The sequence below is a fragment of the Mustela nigripes genome, chromosome 10 (assembly GCF_022355385.1).
Source record: "Mustela nigripes isolate SB6536 chromosome 10, MUSNIG.SB6536, whole genome shotgun sequence".
NCBI lineage: Eukaryota > Metazoa > Chordata > Mammalia > Carnivora > Mustelidae > Mustela > Mustela nigripes.
Window position 1 is genome coordinate 1428449 of NC_081566.1, and position 13915 is coordinate 1442363.

Here is a 13915-nt window from a genome sequence, read left to right on the forward strand (position 1 = left end):
TGGCTGATATCGAAGAGATTACTGCCTATGTTCTCCTCTAGGATTCTGATGGATTCCTGTCTCACGTTGAGGTCTTTTATCCATTTCGAGTTTATCTTTGTGTACAGTGTAAGAGAATGGTCGAGTTTCATTCTTCTACATATAGCTGCCACTTATAGCACCATTTATTGAAGAGACTGTCTTTTTTTCCACTGTATATTTTTTCCTGCTTTGTCGAAGATCATTTGACCATCACAAGGAAACGTTTGGAAGGAACTCAAATACCCGGAAGCTAAAGACCACCTTCCTTAAGACTGCTTGGATCAACCAGGAGATCAAAGAAGAACTGAAACAATTGATGGAAACTAATGAGAATGAAGACACTTCGGTCCAAAACCTATGGGATACAACAAAGGCAGTCATAAGGGGGAAATACATAACCATCCAAGCCTCCCTCAAAAAAATTTAAAAATCAAGACTAAACCAGCTGTCTCTACACCTTAAAGAACTGGAGAATCAACAACAAATCAAACCAACTCCACACATAAGAAGGGAAATAATCGAGATTAGAGCAGATATCAATGAGATAGAAACTAGAGATACAGTAGAATGTATCAATGAAACTAGAAGCTGGTTTTTTGAAAGAATCAATAAGATCGATAAACCATTGGCCACACTAATCCAAAAGAAAAGACAGCCCAAATTCATAAAATTATGAATGAAAAGGGAGAGATCACAACGAACGAAACAATCATCAGAAGTTATTATCAACAGTTATATGCAAATAAGTTAAGCAACCTAGATGAAATGGGAGGCATTTCTGAAAAACTGTAAACTCCCAAAATTGAACCAGGAAGAAATTGACAATCTGAATAGACCATATCTAGTAACGAGATTGAAGTGGTGATCAAAAACCTCCCAAAAAACAAGAGCCCAGGACCTGATGGATTCCCTGGGGAATTCTACCAAACTTTCAAAGAAGAAATAACACCTATCCTCCTGAAGCTGTTTCAAAAAATTGAAGCAGAAGGAAAACTTCCAGATTCTTTTTATGAAGCCAGCATTACCCTGATCCCCAAACCAGGCAAAGACCCTACCAAAAAGGAGAATTTCAGACCAGTATCACTGATGAATATGGATGCTAAGATTCTCAACAAGATCCTAGCAAACAGGATCCAACAGCACATTAAAAAGATTATACACCATGACCAGGTGGGATTCATCCCTGGGTTACAAGGACGGTTCAACATTCGCAAATCAATCAATGTGATAGAACAAATCAATAAGAGAAGAGAGAAGAACCACATGGTCCTCTCAATTGATGCAGAAAAAGCATCTGACATAACAGCATCTGTTCCTGATTAAAACGCTTCCAAGTATAGGGATAGAAGGAACATTCCTGAACTTCATAAAATCTATCTATGAAAGACCCACAGCAAATATCACCCTCAATGGGAAAAAGCTCACAGCCTTCTCTTTGAGATCAGGAACACAACAAGGATACCCACTCTTACCACTCTTGTTCAACATAGTATTAGAAGTCCTAGCAACAGCAATCAGGCAACAAAGAGAAAAGGTATCCAAATTGGCAATGAAGAAGTCAAACTCTCTCTCTTCACAAATGACATGATACTTTATATGGAAAACCCAAAAGACTCCACCCCCAAACTACTAGAACTCATATAGCAATTCAGTAATGCGGCAGGATACAAAAGTCAATGTACAGAAATCGGTTGCTCTCTTATACACTAACAATGAAAATACAGAAAGGGAAATTAGAGAATCGATTCCATTCACTATAGCACCAAGAACCATAAGATACCTGGGAATAAACCTAAGCAAGGAGGTAAAGGATCTGTACTTGAGGAACTACAGAACACTCATGAAAGAAATTGAAGAAGACACAAAAAGATGGAAGACCATTCCATGCTCTTGGATAAGAAGAATAAATACCGTTAAAATGTCTATACTGCCTAGAGCCATCTATAGTTTCAATGCCATTCCTATCAAAATTCCACCAGTATTTTTCAAAGAGCTGATTATTTTAGCAAATAATCCTAAAATTTGTATGGAATCAGAAGAGACCCCAAATTGCTAAGGAAATGTTGAAAAAGAAAAACAAAAGTGGGGCCATCATGTTACCTGATTTCAAGCTTTACTACAAAGCTGTGATCACCAAGACAGCATGGTACTGGCATAAAAACAGACACATAGACCGGTGGAACAGAGTAGAGAGCTCAGATATGGACCCTCAGCTCTATGGTCAAATAATCTTTGACAAAGCAGGAAAAAATATACAGTGGAAAAAAAGACAGTCTCTTGTTTACTTATTTTTAAGTTTTAAGGACTACACATTAATTTCTAAGTTTTACTTTGAAATAATCATAAACTTAGAGAACAGTGCAGAGTACAATTGTTTTTGCTATCACGCATTTAAAAACAAGTTGCCAACATGTTTACCCAAATATTTTAGTATTTCTTACAAACAAGTATAGTCTCTTATATAGCCACCATACAGTCATCATACTTAACACCATGAGACCTCATTACCAGCTATCGCAATGATACCTAAACATACTCATCATACTTGTTCCTCAACTATTTGTCAAATAGTTTCCAACATTCCATTATTACATTCTGCGAGGTGCTTAGAATACCAAGAAAAGTAAAATATGATCTTAAGGGTGACTTTTAAGACAGTAAATAAATAAGTATAGACAATTTAACAGGTTATATGAAAGTATAGTATATATAGAGAGTACAGTGACAGCACAGAAGAGAAGCAGTCAATGCTGCCTGAGAGTAGAGTGGCCCAGAAACAATCCCCAGATGTGTGGGCAGTCTCAGGAGTTGAGGAGGTGCCTATGCTTGTATCTATATGTAGAGAAGGACATACAAACAGGAGTGAGGAAGAGAGTGAAGAAAGGCATCCGGATATAGAGGAATGATGAACATTTATATTAGTGGAAAGCAGTGTACAAATGTGGAGGACAGAAAAAAGGCAAAAAACGGCAGCAAGAAATGAGGCTAAAAGCAGTAAGGGCTGCACCACGGAGGGCTCTGTTCACCTTCCTGTGAGATGTAAACTAACCAACAGGCTAGTTGGTTAAACCCCAAGGCTTTAAGCTACAGAGCAGTAGTTCTTCCCCTGTATTTTAGAAAGAGTGTTATATCGGTAATGTTGGTACACTGCAAATGAGAAAATTTAAGAGAAAAGAGAAATAGTAAAGATAAGCAATAAACTAAGTAGCACTGGGGATGAAGATAAGAAACATACACTTAAATATAAACGATGTATTCATTCAGGGACTCAGGACACAAAGAGATGTGTGGGAATAAAAGAGAAAAGAATGTTTCAGATGATTCTCCAGTTTCCAGGAAGAATGATTATTAGCAGCATTCATAAAAATAGAAGAATGTGTGAGAGGAGGAAGAAAACAGACTTTTAGAAGCACATGGAGCACAAGAGAAAGACCTGAGCTGGAATCATGGATTTCGGAGTCCACTGCAAATATATTGGTAGATAACATACTGTCATATTAATACCAATGGTTCACCCACGGAGAGCTTATAGAATTTGAAGAGACAAAAAGGATGAAGTCCCTCAGGAGACCCTCATTTAAAGGATAAAGTAGTCAGGAAGATGAAGATGGAAGAGTTGGAGACACAGGAGGAGAAGAAGAAAAGAATGATTGTATTATTACTGGCTTCCATTCATGTACAATTCACTTTCCATGAATAAGTACACAGATAATTAAAGCTCTACTCCAATTCTGGCCCCAATCTCTGGTGATATATGTAGAAATTAAAGAGGACCAGAGATAAATCAAAGGATTCAGCCCTTGAAAGTAAAGAACTACAATGAAATTCATATATAAATAAAGTTTTTCCTGTGAAGTTATTCTCCATTCAATGTGACAGAGCTCAAGCAGAACATCTCAGTATTACTGGCCTGAGGAATAAGAAAATGAGGACTGAGACAGCCAGAGTAGCTGAAAATGGAATGAGGCAAAACCCTAGAAGTAGGCAGCCCCAAAAATCTTTAAATAAACTCCCTCAAGTTCTTGACTGATCCCTGAAAGTTCATGTGTTGGGCAAGATTTCAAAGAGGCCATGGAAGAAACAAACATCAGCGGGCTGAAAGAGGTAAGCAGAGCTTGAACAGCTACTTGCTGCAGAAAAGAAAGAAGAGTGTCAATCTGTCAAAGTAGAAGGTTTGGTAAATACCTTGGGCTGGATTTTCAACTGAAACTTCTAAGAGCCATGCCTTAGGAAAAAACACCAGTGAGAATTAGGAAATCACCCCATGTCTAAAGGAAATCATAAAACAGACCCATCCTGCCAAAGCTTAAAACCAGTAATGTTAACTGTCTGCTAGAACATTCTTTATAAGAGGATAAGGAAATTCAGAGTCTGTGATAACATATCTCACAAAATTTTCCAGTATATAACCCCAAATTACTAGATTTTCAAAGTAGGCAATCCATAGTCAAGAGAAAAATCAGTTGTAGGCCCACAGACAAACCAGATGCAGGAATTAGCATGCAAGAACTTTAAAACAACTCCACAGTGCTGGGATAGAGGAACATACCTCAATATCATAAAAGCCATCTATAAAAAGTCCACAGCGAGTATCATTCTCAATGAGCAAAAACTAAGAGCTTTCCCATAAGGTCAGGAACACAAGAGAGATGCCCACTCTCACCACTATTGTTCAACATAGTACTAAGTCTTAGCCTCAGCAATCAGACAACAAAAAGAATTAAAAGTCATCTAAATTGGCAAAAAAAAAAAGAAGTCAAACTTTCATTCTTCACAGATGACATGATGCTTTATATGGAAAACCCAAAAGACTATACCCCCAAATCGCCAGAACTCATACAGGAATTTAGCAATGTGGCAGGATATAAAATCAATGTACAGAAACAAGTTGTATTTCTATACATTAATAATGAGACAGAAGAAAGAGAAATTAAGTGGCTGAGCCCATTTACAATTGCACCAAATACCATAAGATACCTAGGAATAAGCCTAACCAAAGGAGTAAAGGTTCTGTACTCTAAGAACTACAGAATACTTATGAAAGAAATTGAGGAAGACACAAAGAAATGGAAAAATGCTCCATGCTCATGGATTGGAAGAATAAGTATTGTTTAAAAAGTTTATCCTACCAGTGCAATCTACACATTCAGTGCAAACCCCAACAAAATACCATCAACTTTTTTCACAGAGCTGGAACAAATGATCCTAAAATTTGTATAGAATCAGGAAAGACTCCAAATAGCCAGAGGAATGTTGAAAAAGAAAATCAAAGCTGGGGGCATCACAACACCACACTTCAAGCTCTATTACAGAGCTGTAATCATCAAGACAGCATGATACTGTCCCCAAAACAGATACATAGATCAATGGAACAGAATAGAGAACCCAGAAATGGACCCTCAATTCCATGGTCAACTAATCTTTGACAAAGCAGAAAATAATACCCAATGGAGGGGCGCCTGGGTGGCTCAGTGGGTTAAAGCCTTTGCCTTCGGCTTGGGTCATGATTCCAGGGTCCTGGGATAGAACCCCGCATTGGGCTCTCTGCTCAGAAGGGAGCCTGCTTCCTCCTCTCTCTCTCTGCTTCCTTCTCTCTCTCTCTCTCTGCCTACTTGTGATCTCTATCTGTCAAATAAATAAATAGAATCTAAAAAAAAAAAAAAAGAATATACAACGGAAAAAGGACAGTTTCTTCCATAAATACTGGTGGGAACACTGGACAGCCACATGTAAAAGAATGTAACTAGACCTTTTTCTGACACCATACAAAAATAAACACAAAACAGATAGAAGATCTAAATTTAAGACAGGAATACATCAAAATCCTAGAAGAGAACACAAGCAGCAACCTCTTTGTCCTTGGATGCAGCAACTTCTGGCTACATAGGTCTCCAAAGGCAAGGGAAACAAAAGCAAAAATGAACTATTGGGACTTCATCAAGATAAAAGTCTTTTGCACAGCAAAGGAAACAATCAGCAAAAAACAAAAACCAACCTACGGAATGGGAGAAGATATTTGCAAATGTCTTATCAGATAAAGGGCTAGTATCCAAGATCTCTAAAGAACTTCTCAAACTCAACAACCAAAAAACAAATAATCCAGTCAAGAAATGGGCAGAAGACATGAACAGACATTTCTCCAAAGAAGACATCCAAATGGCTAACAAGCACATGAAGAAATTGCTCAATATCACACACTATCAGGGAAATACAAATCAAAACCATATTGAGACACCACCTTATACCAGTGAGAATGGCTAAAATTAACAAGTCGGGAAATGACAGATGCTCACAACGATGCAGAGAAAGGATAACTGTCTTACACTGCTGGTGGGAATGCAAGCTGGTACTGCCACTCTGGAAAACAGCATGGAGGTTCCTCAATAAGTTGAAAATAGAGCTACTTTACGACCCAGCAATCGCACTACTGGGTATTTACTCTAAAGATACAAATTTAGTGATCCAAAAAGGCACATGCACCCGAATGTTTATAGCAGCAACGTCCACAAGAGCCAAACTATGGAAAGAGCCTAGAAGTCCATCAACAGATGAATGGATAAAGAAGATGTGGTGTATATATAAAATGGAATACTATGCAGCCATCAAAACAACCAAAATCTTGCCTTTTGCAATGATGTGGATGGAACTAAAGGGTATTATGCTAAGTGAAATAAGTCAATCAGAGAAAGACAATTATCATATGATCTCTCTGATATGAGAAATTTGAGAGGCAGGGCAGAGGGTTAAGGGAGGAAGGGAGGGAAAAATGAAACAAGATGGGACCTGGAAGGAAGACAACCCATAAGAGACTCAACCTCAGGAAACAAACTGAGGATTCCTGGAGGGAAGGGCGGGGAGGGCAGGGAGGGCTGGAGTGGCTGGGTGATGGACACTGGGGAGGGTATGTGCTAGGGGGGATGCTTTGAATTGTGTAAGACTAATGAATCACAGACATGTACCCCTGAAACAAATAATACTTTATATGTTAATTTTTTAAAAAGCTCTGGAAGGAGAGAAGTCAGCAACGTGGCTGAATAAGACCTCCTTCATCGTGTCCCTCCCCCCACAATAATCTGACATCCAATCATGAAAAAAAAGTGCCTTTCTGGGAGCTTTGGGATCTAGTACCATACATCAAAAGACGTAAGAGGTGCCTTCCCCACCTCTACATCAGGTAAAAACCCAGTTGTGGACCCCACAGTGACTCCACACCAGCTCTAGCCCCTCCTGGCCACAGTCCAGAAATCCAGTAAAAACTGTCTTAGACAATCACCTGTGAACAGCGGTACCCTTGTGGAAGTATGGGTCTCCAGTAGAGAAGTCCTAGCACACAGCTGGAACAAAACAATATGAGTTGGATGCAAGGAAGTGGGTAAGATGACAGTCTGATTTTACGTGTTAGGACCCTTCTCTGAAAGGTCATGGCCTTTCTCTCAGGGCCATGAGAGATATTCCTACCCTGTGATTTCTTCCAAGAGGGGAAAGTGAAAGTGTGTGAGTGAACACCTGAGCTTCCCTAGCTGTGCAGAATAATGCCAGAGAAATTCATTTCTCTCTCATTCCACTCAAAGTACTGAATCATGAGCTGCATTAGTGGTGGGTGGGAACAGCTGGCAAAGTAAAAGACTCTTGGAGACCATTAAAAGGACATGGATTCTAAAAACGGTGCCACAGATTCCATCAAGTAGCTGAATTGTGAGCTGCTAAGGATGTCCTATCTGCAGATCCCAATAACTAGCCCATGTGCACCACCATGCTCCAAGTCCCTCACCTACATACTTCTAATCCTGTGTGCTTTCCCAAGTAGGTAGTGAGAGAAAGCTTTGATGGATGGCAAGTGAGTATGGTAGAAAATCAGTAAGAATCTGTAAGCCAGAGAGAGACCACAAATTGAGCTTTAGGGCAACCTTTGGGAAAGCAAAAGGGAGGCTGTTGGCTCTTGGCCTGGGGCATTGGGAGATCAAAAGAAGGCATACAAGTTGTAGAATTCTGCCAAAAGAGGGCAAAAGTGTGAACCAGGTGTATCCACAGAAGTCCTGAGAATCCCTAGGAAGGCTAATAGAAGAGATTCCTCTCTAGAAGGTACTTAGTAAGGAAGGAAGGCACTCAGTTCTCACTGTTACTTCAAATGTGAAGACAGCAAAAACAAATCTTCAAGGGCCATGAAAGATCTATGAAACATCACACAACCAAAGGATAAAAATAAATCTTCCAGTAGCTGATCCCAAAGACATGAATATCTACTATTTGCCTGATAAATTAAAATACCTGCTTTAAGGAAGCTCAATGAGCTACAAGGAAATACAGAGAGACGATTCAACAAAACAGAAAAAAACACGAATACATGCACAAAACAAGAAGATTAACAAAGGTAGAAATCATAAAAGAAGAAATAAAAAATTCTGGAGCTGAAAAACACAATGAATAAAATGAAAAAGGCACTACAGAGCATTAATATCAGAACAGATGAAGCAGAAGAAAGAACCTGTGAACTAAAAGACAGGAAGTAAGAAATTGTCCAGTTAAAGGAGAACAAAGAAAAAAGAAGGAAAAAAAGCTATGTAATCCACGGGATACCATCAAAAGAAAGAATTTGCAAATTTTTGGAGTCCCAGAAAGAGAAGAGAGGGAGATGAGGGTAGAATGCTTATATAAAGAAAGAACAGCTGGGAGCTTCCCAAATCTGGAAATAGATTTGGACATCCAAATTCATGAAGTTCATAGATCATAACATAAGCTCAACCTAAACAGATTCCCTGTAAGACACATTATAACAAAACTGTCAAAAATCAAACACAGAGAACTTAAAAGCAACAAGAGTAAAGAAGCCTGTAACTTACAAGGGACTCCCACAAAGCTATCAATAACTCTCTCAGCAGAAATCTTTTAGGCCAGGAGAGAGGAGGATGATTATATTCAAAATGCTGCAAGAAAGTAAAAAGCAACTGCCAGTGAAAAATACTCTCTCCAGCCACGCTGTCCTTCAGAAATGAAGGAGAAACAAAAGCTGAGGAAGCTTATCAGTCCAGACTTCTTAGAAGAAAGACTGAAAGAAGTGCTTTAGGCTTAAAGGAAAGGAAGTTATGTGGTAATATGAAAAAAAAAGAAAAAAAGAAAGAGAGAAAGAAAGAAAATACACAGCACACTGGTAAAGATAAGTATAAAGTCAGATTCAGAATATTCTAATACTTTAATATGGTGGTGCATTAACCACTTCATTCTTGTATAAAGGTTAACAAACAAGAGTATTAAGAATAACTATAGTAACTTGTTAACAAATTGACAACATAAAAAGAGGTACCCCTGACATCAAAAATATGAGATAGGGGACTAAAAAAATTTTGTATGCAAAGTTAAGTTGTTACCAAAAGTTATATAATATTATATATATACCAAAAGTTATATATTATATATATACCAAAAGTTATATAATATTATATAGTTATATAATGCTTATGGTAGCCGGAGAACAAAGACCTACAATAAATTCACAAAAGACCAAGTACAAGCAACTCAAAGCATTCCACTATGGAAAATCATCAACACACATGGGAGCCAGCAAAAAAGGAAGAATGGAACAACCAGAACTACAAAACAGCCAGAAAATTAATAAAATGGCATTAGTAGGTCCTTACCTACCAGGAACTACTGTAAAAGAAAATGGGATGAATTCTCCAGTCAAGGGGTACGGATGCCTGGAAGGATTTAAAGAACAAGATCAAATTATATGCTGTCTTCAAGAGCCTCACTATAGCTTTAAGGACACACATAGGTTCAGACTGAAGAGATGGAAAATGGTATTTCATGCAACAGGAAACCAAAAGACAACAAGGGTAGCAATATTTATACAGTAAAATATAGACTTTAATCCAAAACCATAACAAAAGGCAAAGAAAGTCGGTACAGAGGTACAGGCCGAGAAGACGGTGGAATAAGGGGACAGTAAGCCCACGTCATCCCACAGGTATCATTAGGTAAGAGTCACAAGAGTGAAAATAACTCAGAAAATGACTTGAAGACTGGCAGAACAAACTCCACAAGTAAAGGTAAAGAAGAGGCCACATTAAAGAAGTTAGAAAGAAAAGAAACTCAGTTTGGGAGAAAAGAGGACCATGGCTGTCCCTGGTCAGGGGTGAGCCCAGGGTGCAGGGAAGGGCAAGAAACAGACTCTCAGACTGGAGAGCCCTCACAGGGAAGATGAATCTCCATAACATTCAGCTTGAAAGTGAGAGGGACCAAATTTCATGAGTATATACAACCAGTGGGACTTAAAGCCTGGAACCTTAAAAATCAGCAGGCTCGGTTCTGGGAAGCTGAGTCTCCACTTAAAGATACAGCACAACAAATAGACTGTAGAGATAGAAGGAGCAGTCTGAAAAATGCCTAAGGCACATTGGAGGGAGAGCCGTTATCTCAGAGCATGGCAAGAGACATAGGGATCACAGGGAGACCACTCCAGGAATAAAGGAGTTACTGGTGACATCCACCGCCACCTCCCCTCAGCATAAACACGTGGCCTCCTGGGGGAACCAGCACTGCGTAACACTTTCTACTCAATTGCTTACATGAAGCCCCCTCCCACCACCCACACTTCAATGGATCTGTTCTATTCAGTCAAGCTGGCCTCAGTCCCAGCAAGGCGGGTCCCCTCCCCCAGAAAACTGGAGCAATCCCTGTCAAAACCTCACCTCCTGACAAGAGGGCTTTTGTTCTAGTGGCATCAGGGGCAAGTATCACTGTACACCAAGTTAAACTGTGCCCTACCAGGCTGGGGACAAAACACTGCTTACATAGGCAGAGATTCTCTGCACATAACTGGACTGGGATAGGACACAACAGCAGGTCACATGTAACACACACAGGAGACACTTCCTGAAGTGAAGGTCCTGGGAACAGGCTGACAAAGCACTATAGAGCACTACAGGACCTCTTCTTCATAAGGTCATTACCTTCAAGAGCAGAAACAGATACAAAGAGTTAGATAAAATGAGAAGACAGAGAAAGATGTCTTAAATGAAAGAACAAGCCAAAACCACAGCAAGAGACCTAAGCAAAATGAATATAAATGATATGCCTCATAGAGAATTTATAGTAATGATCAAAAAGATACTCACTGGACTTGAACAAAAAGTATAGGACATTAGTGAGACCCTTAATACACAGATAAAAAAGAACCAATCAGAGATGAAGAGTACAATATACGAAATTAAAAACAGACTCATTGAAATAAATAGCATGCTAGAGGAAGCAGAAGAACAAATTAATGTCCTGGAAGACAGAGAAATGTAAAACAATCAAAATGAACAGATGAGAGAAAAAAATTATGCAAAATGAGAAAAGAGGGAACTCAGTGCCTCTACCAAGCATAAAAACATTCACATTACAGGAATCCAAGAAAAGGAGAGAAAGGGGGCAAAAAATAAATCTGAAGAAATAATAGTTGAAAATATCCTTAATCTGAAGAAGGAAACAGACATTTATATCTAGGAGACACAAAGATCCCCTAACAAAATCAACCTAAAAACGTCTACACCGGGGCGCCTGGGTGGCTCAGTGGGTTAATGCCTCTGCCTTCGGCTCGGGTCATGATCTCAGGGTTCTGGGATCGAGACCCGTGTCGGGCTCTCTGCTCTGTGGGGAGCCTGCTTCCCCCTCTCTCTGCCTGCCTCTCTGCCTACTTGTCATCTCTCAAATAAATAAATAAAATCTTCAAACAAACAAACAAACAAAAAGTCTACACCAAGATATACAGGGTTAAAATGGCAAAAAGTAGTGATAAAAACAATTAAAAAAAAAACAGCAAAAACAAGAAGACAGTTACATACTGTCCTTATGGAGGAAACTCCATAAAACTCTCAGCAGATATTTCAGCAAAAACTCTGCAGGCCAGAAGAAAGTGGCATTGATATATTCAAAGTGCCAAAAGGGAAAAATCTGCAGCCAAGAATACCCTAACCTACAAGGCTATCATTCTGAAGAAAAGGAGAGGGAAAGAATTTCTCAGACAAACAAAAACGAGAAGAGTTCATGACCACTAAACAAGCCCTACAAAAATATTAAAGGGGACTCTTTGAAAGGGGGAAAAAAAAAAAAAGACCGTAAGTGCATAAGTGAGAGTATGAAAAGTATGAAACCCAAAAGCATTAAAAATAAATATATCTGTAAAAATCATACAGGAGATTCACAAAATAAAAGGATGTAAAATATGACACCGTATACCTATGATATGAAGGAAAGAGGAGTACAGAATGGGATAAAACATAAGTGACCATGAATTTAATGTAGATACATGCAGATGTTATATATAAAACAAGTGGTGACCATAAATCAAAAATCAGTAATAGATATGCAAAGGATGAACAAAAAGGAATCGAAGCATATCACTAAAAAAGGCCAACAAACCATAAAAGAGAGCAAAAGATCAGAGAAAAACTACAAAAAGAACCACAAAACAAATAACAAAATTATCTACCAATAATTGCTTTGAATATAAATGGACTAAATGCTCAATCAAAAGACTGGGTGCCTGGGGCACCTGGGTGGCTCAGAGGGTTAAGCCTCTCCCTTCAGCTCAGGTTGTGATCCCAGGGTCCTGGGATCGAGCCCTGCATCGGGCTCTCTGCCGGATGGCGAGCCTGCTTCTACTTCTCTCTCTGCCTGCCTCTCTGCCTACTTGTGATTTCTGTCAAATAAATAAATAAAATCTTTAAAAGAAAAAAAAAAAAGACTGGGTGCCTGGGTGGCTCAGTTGGTTAAGGGTCCAACTCTTGGTTTCGGCTCAGGTCATGATTTCAGGGTCTGGGACTGAACCCTGCGTCCAGGGGCAGAGACTGCTTGTCCCTCTCCCTCCCACTACTGGTTCATTCTCTCTTTCTGTCTCTCTAAAATAATCAAAAACAAATAATTTTTTTTTAAGACCTAAGGTGACAGAATAAATTTCAAAAAAAACAACAAGCCACATCTTTATCAGCCTACAAGAGACTCATTTCAGACAGGTATACACCTGATGATGGAAGATGAGTGGATGGAGAAACATCTATCATGCATTTGGTGTCTAAAGAAAGCAGGGGTAGCAATACTTATTTTGGAAAAAATAGATTTTAAAACAAAAACTGTAACAAATGACAAAGATGGGTACTATATAATAATAAAGTGGACAATCCAACATGAGGATATAACAATTGTAAATATTTATGCACCCAACACGGGAGCACCCAAATACATAAAACAATTAATAACAAACATAAAGGATATAATTGACAGTAATACAGTAACAGTAGGGGACTTTAAAACCCGACTTATATCAACTGACAGATCCTCCAAACAGAAAATCAACAAGGAAACAATGGCTTTGAATGACACACTGTACCAAAAGGATTTTACAGACATATTCAGAACATTCTATCCTAAAACAGCAGAATACACAATCTCAAGTACACATGGGACAGTGTCCAAATCAGATTTGCCTTTGAGGTCACAAAATAAGTCTCAACAAGTTCAAAAAAACTGAAGTCAATACCATGCACGTTTTTTGACCACAATACTATGAAACAAGAAATCACAAGAAAAAAATCTGGAAAGAGCGCAAATATATGGAAGCTAAATAACATTCCACAAAACAATGATGGAAATAAATCAAAAAGTACATGGATACAGATGCAAATGAATGCACAATGGCCCAAAATCTATGGGATGCAGCAAAAGCAGTTCTAAGAGGGAAGTGTACAGCAAATACAGGCCTACTTCACAAAACAAGAAAAATCTCAAATAAAAAACCTAAAGTTACACCTAAAGGACAGAGGGGAAAAAAAAAAGAACAAACATAAACCCAAGCAAGGAAAAAGAAGAAGATAATAAAATTAAGAGCAGAAATAAATGATATAGAAACTAAAAA

General features: G+C 38.7%; 1 protein-coding gene across 2 annotated transcripts in view; it reads right to left on the minus strand.

Moving 5' to 3' along the window:
- The window catches only part of NME7 (NME/NM23 family member 7), a 239523-nt gene that overhangs the window by 130069 nt on the left and 95539 nt on the right, over positions 1-13915 (minus strand). The window contains exon 11 of one of the 2 annotated variants that reach the window (XM_059412396.1): positions 29-376. The exons of the other annotated variant lie outside the window; for it this stretch is intronic. Coding sequence (XP_059268379.1) covers positions 272-376 — 105 coding nt within the window. The 3' untranslated portion in view covers positions 29-271. Of the gene's footprint in view, positions 1-28; positions 377-13915 lie in introns of those variants that run through there. 2 annotated transcript variants of the gene reach the window in all.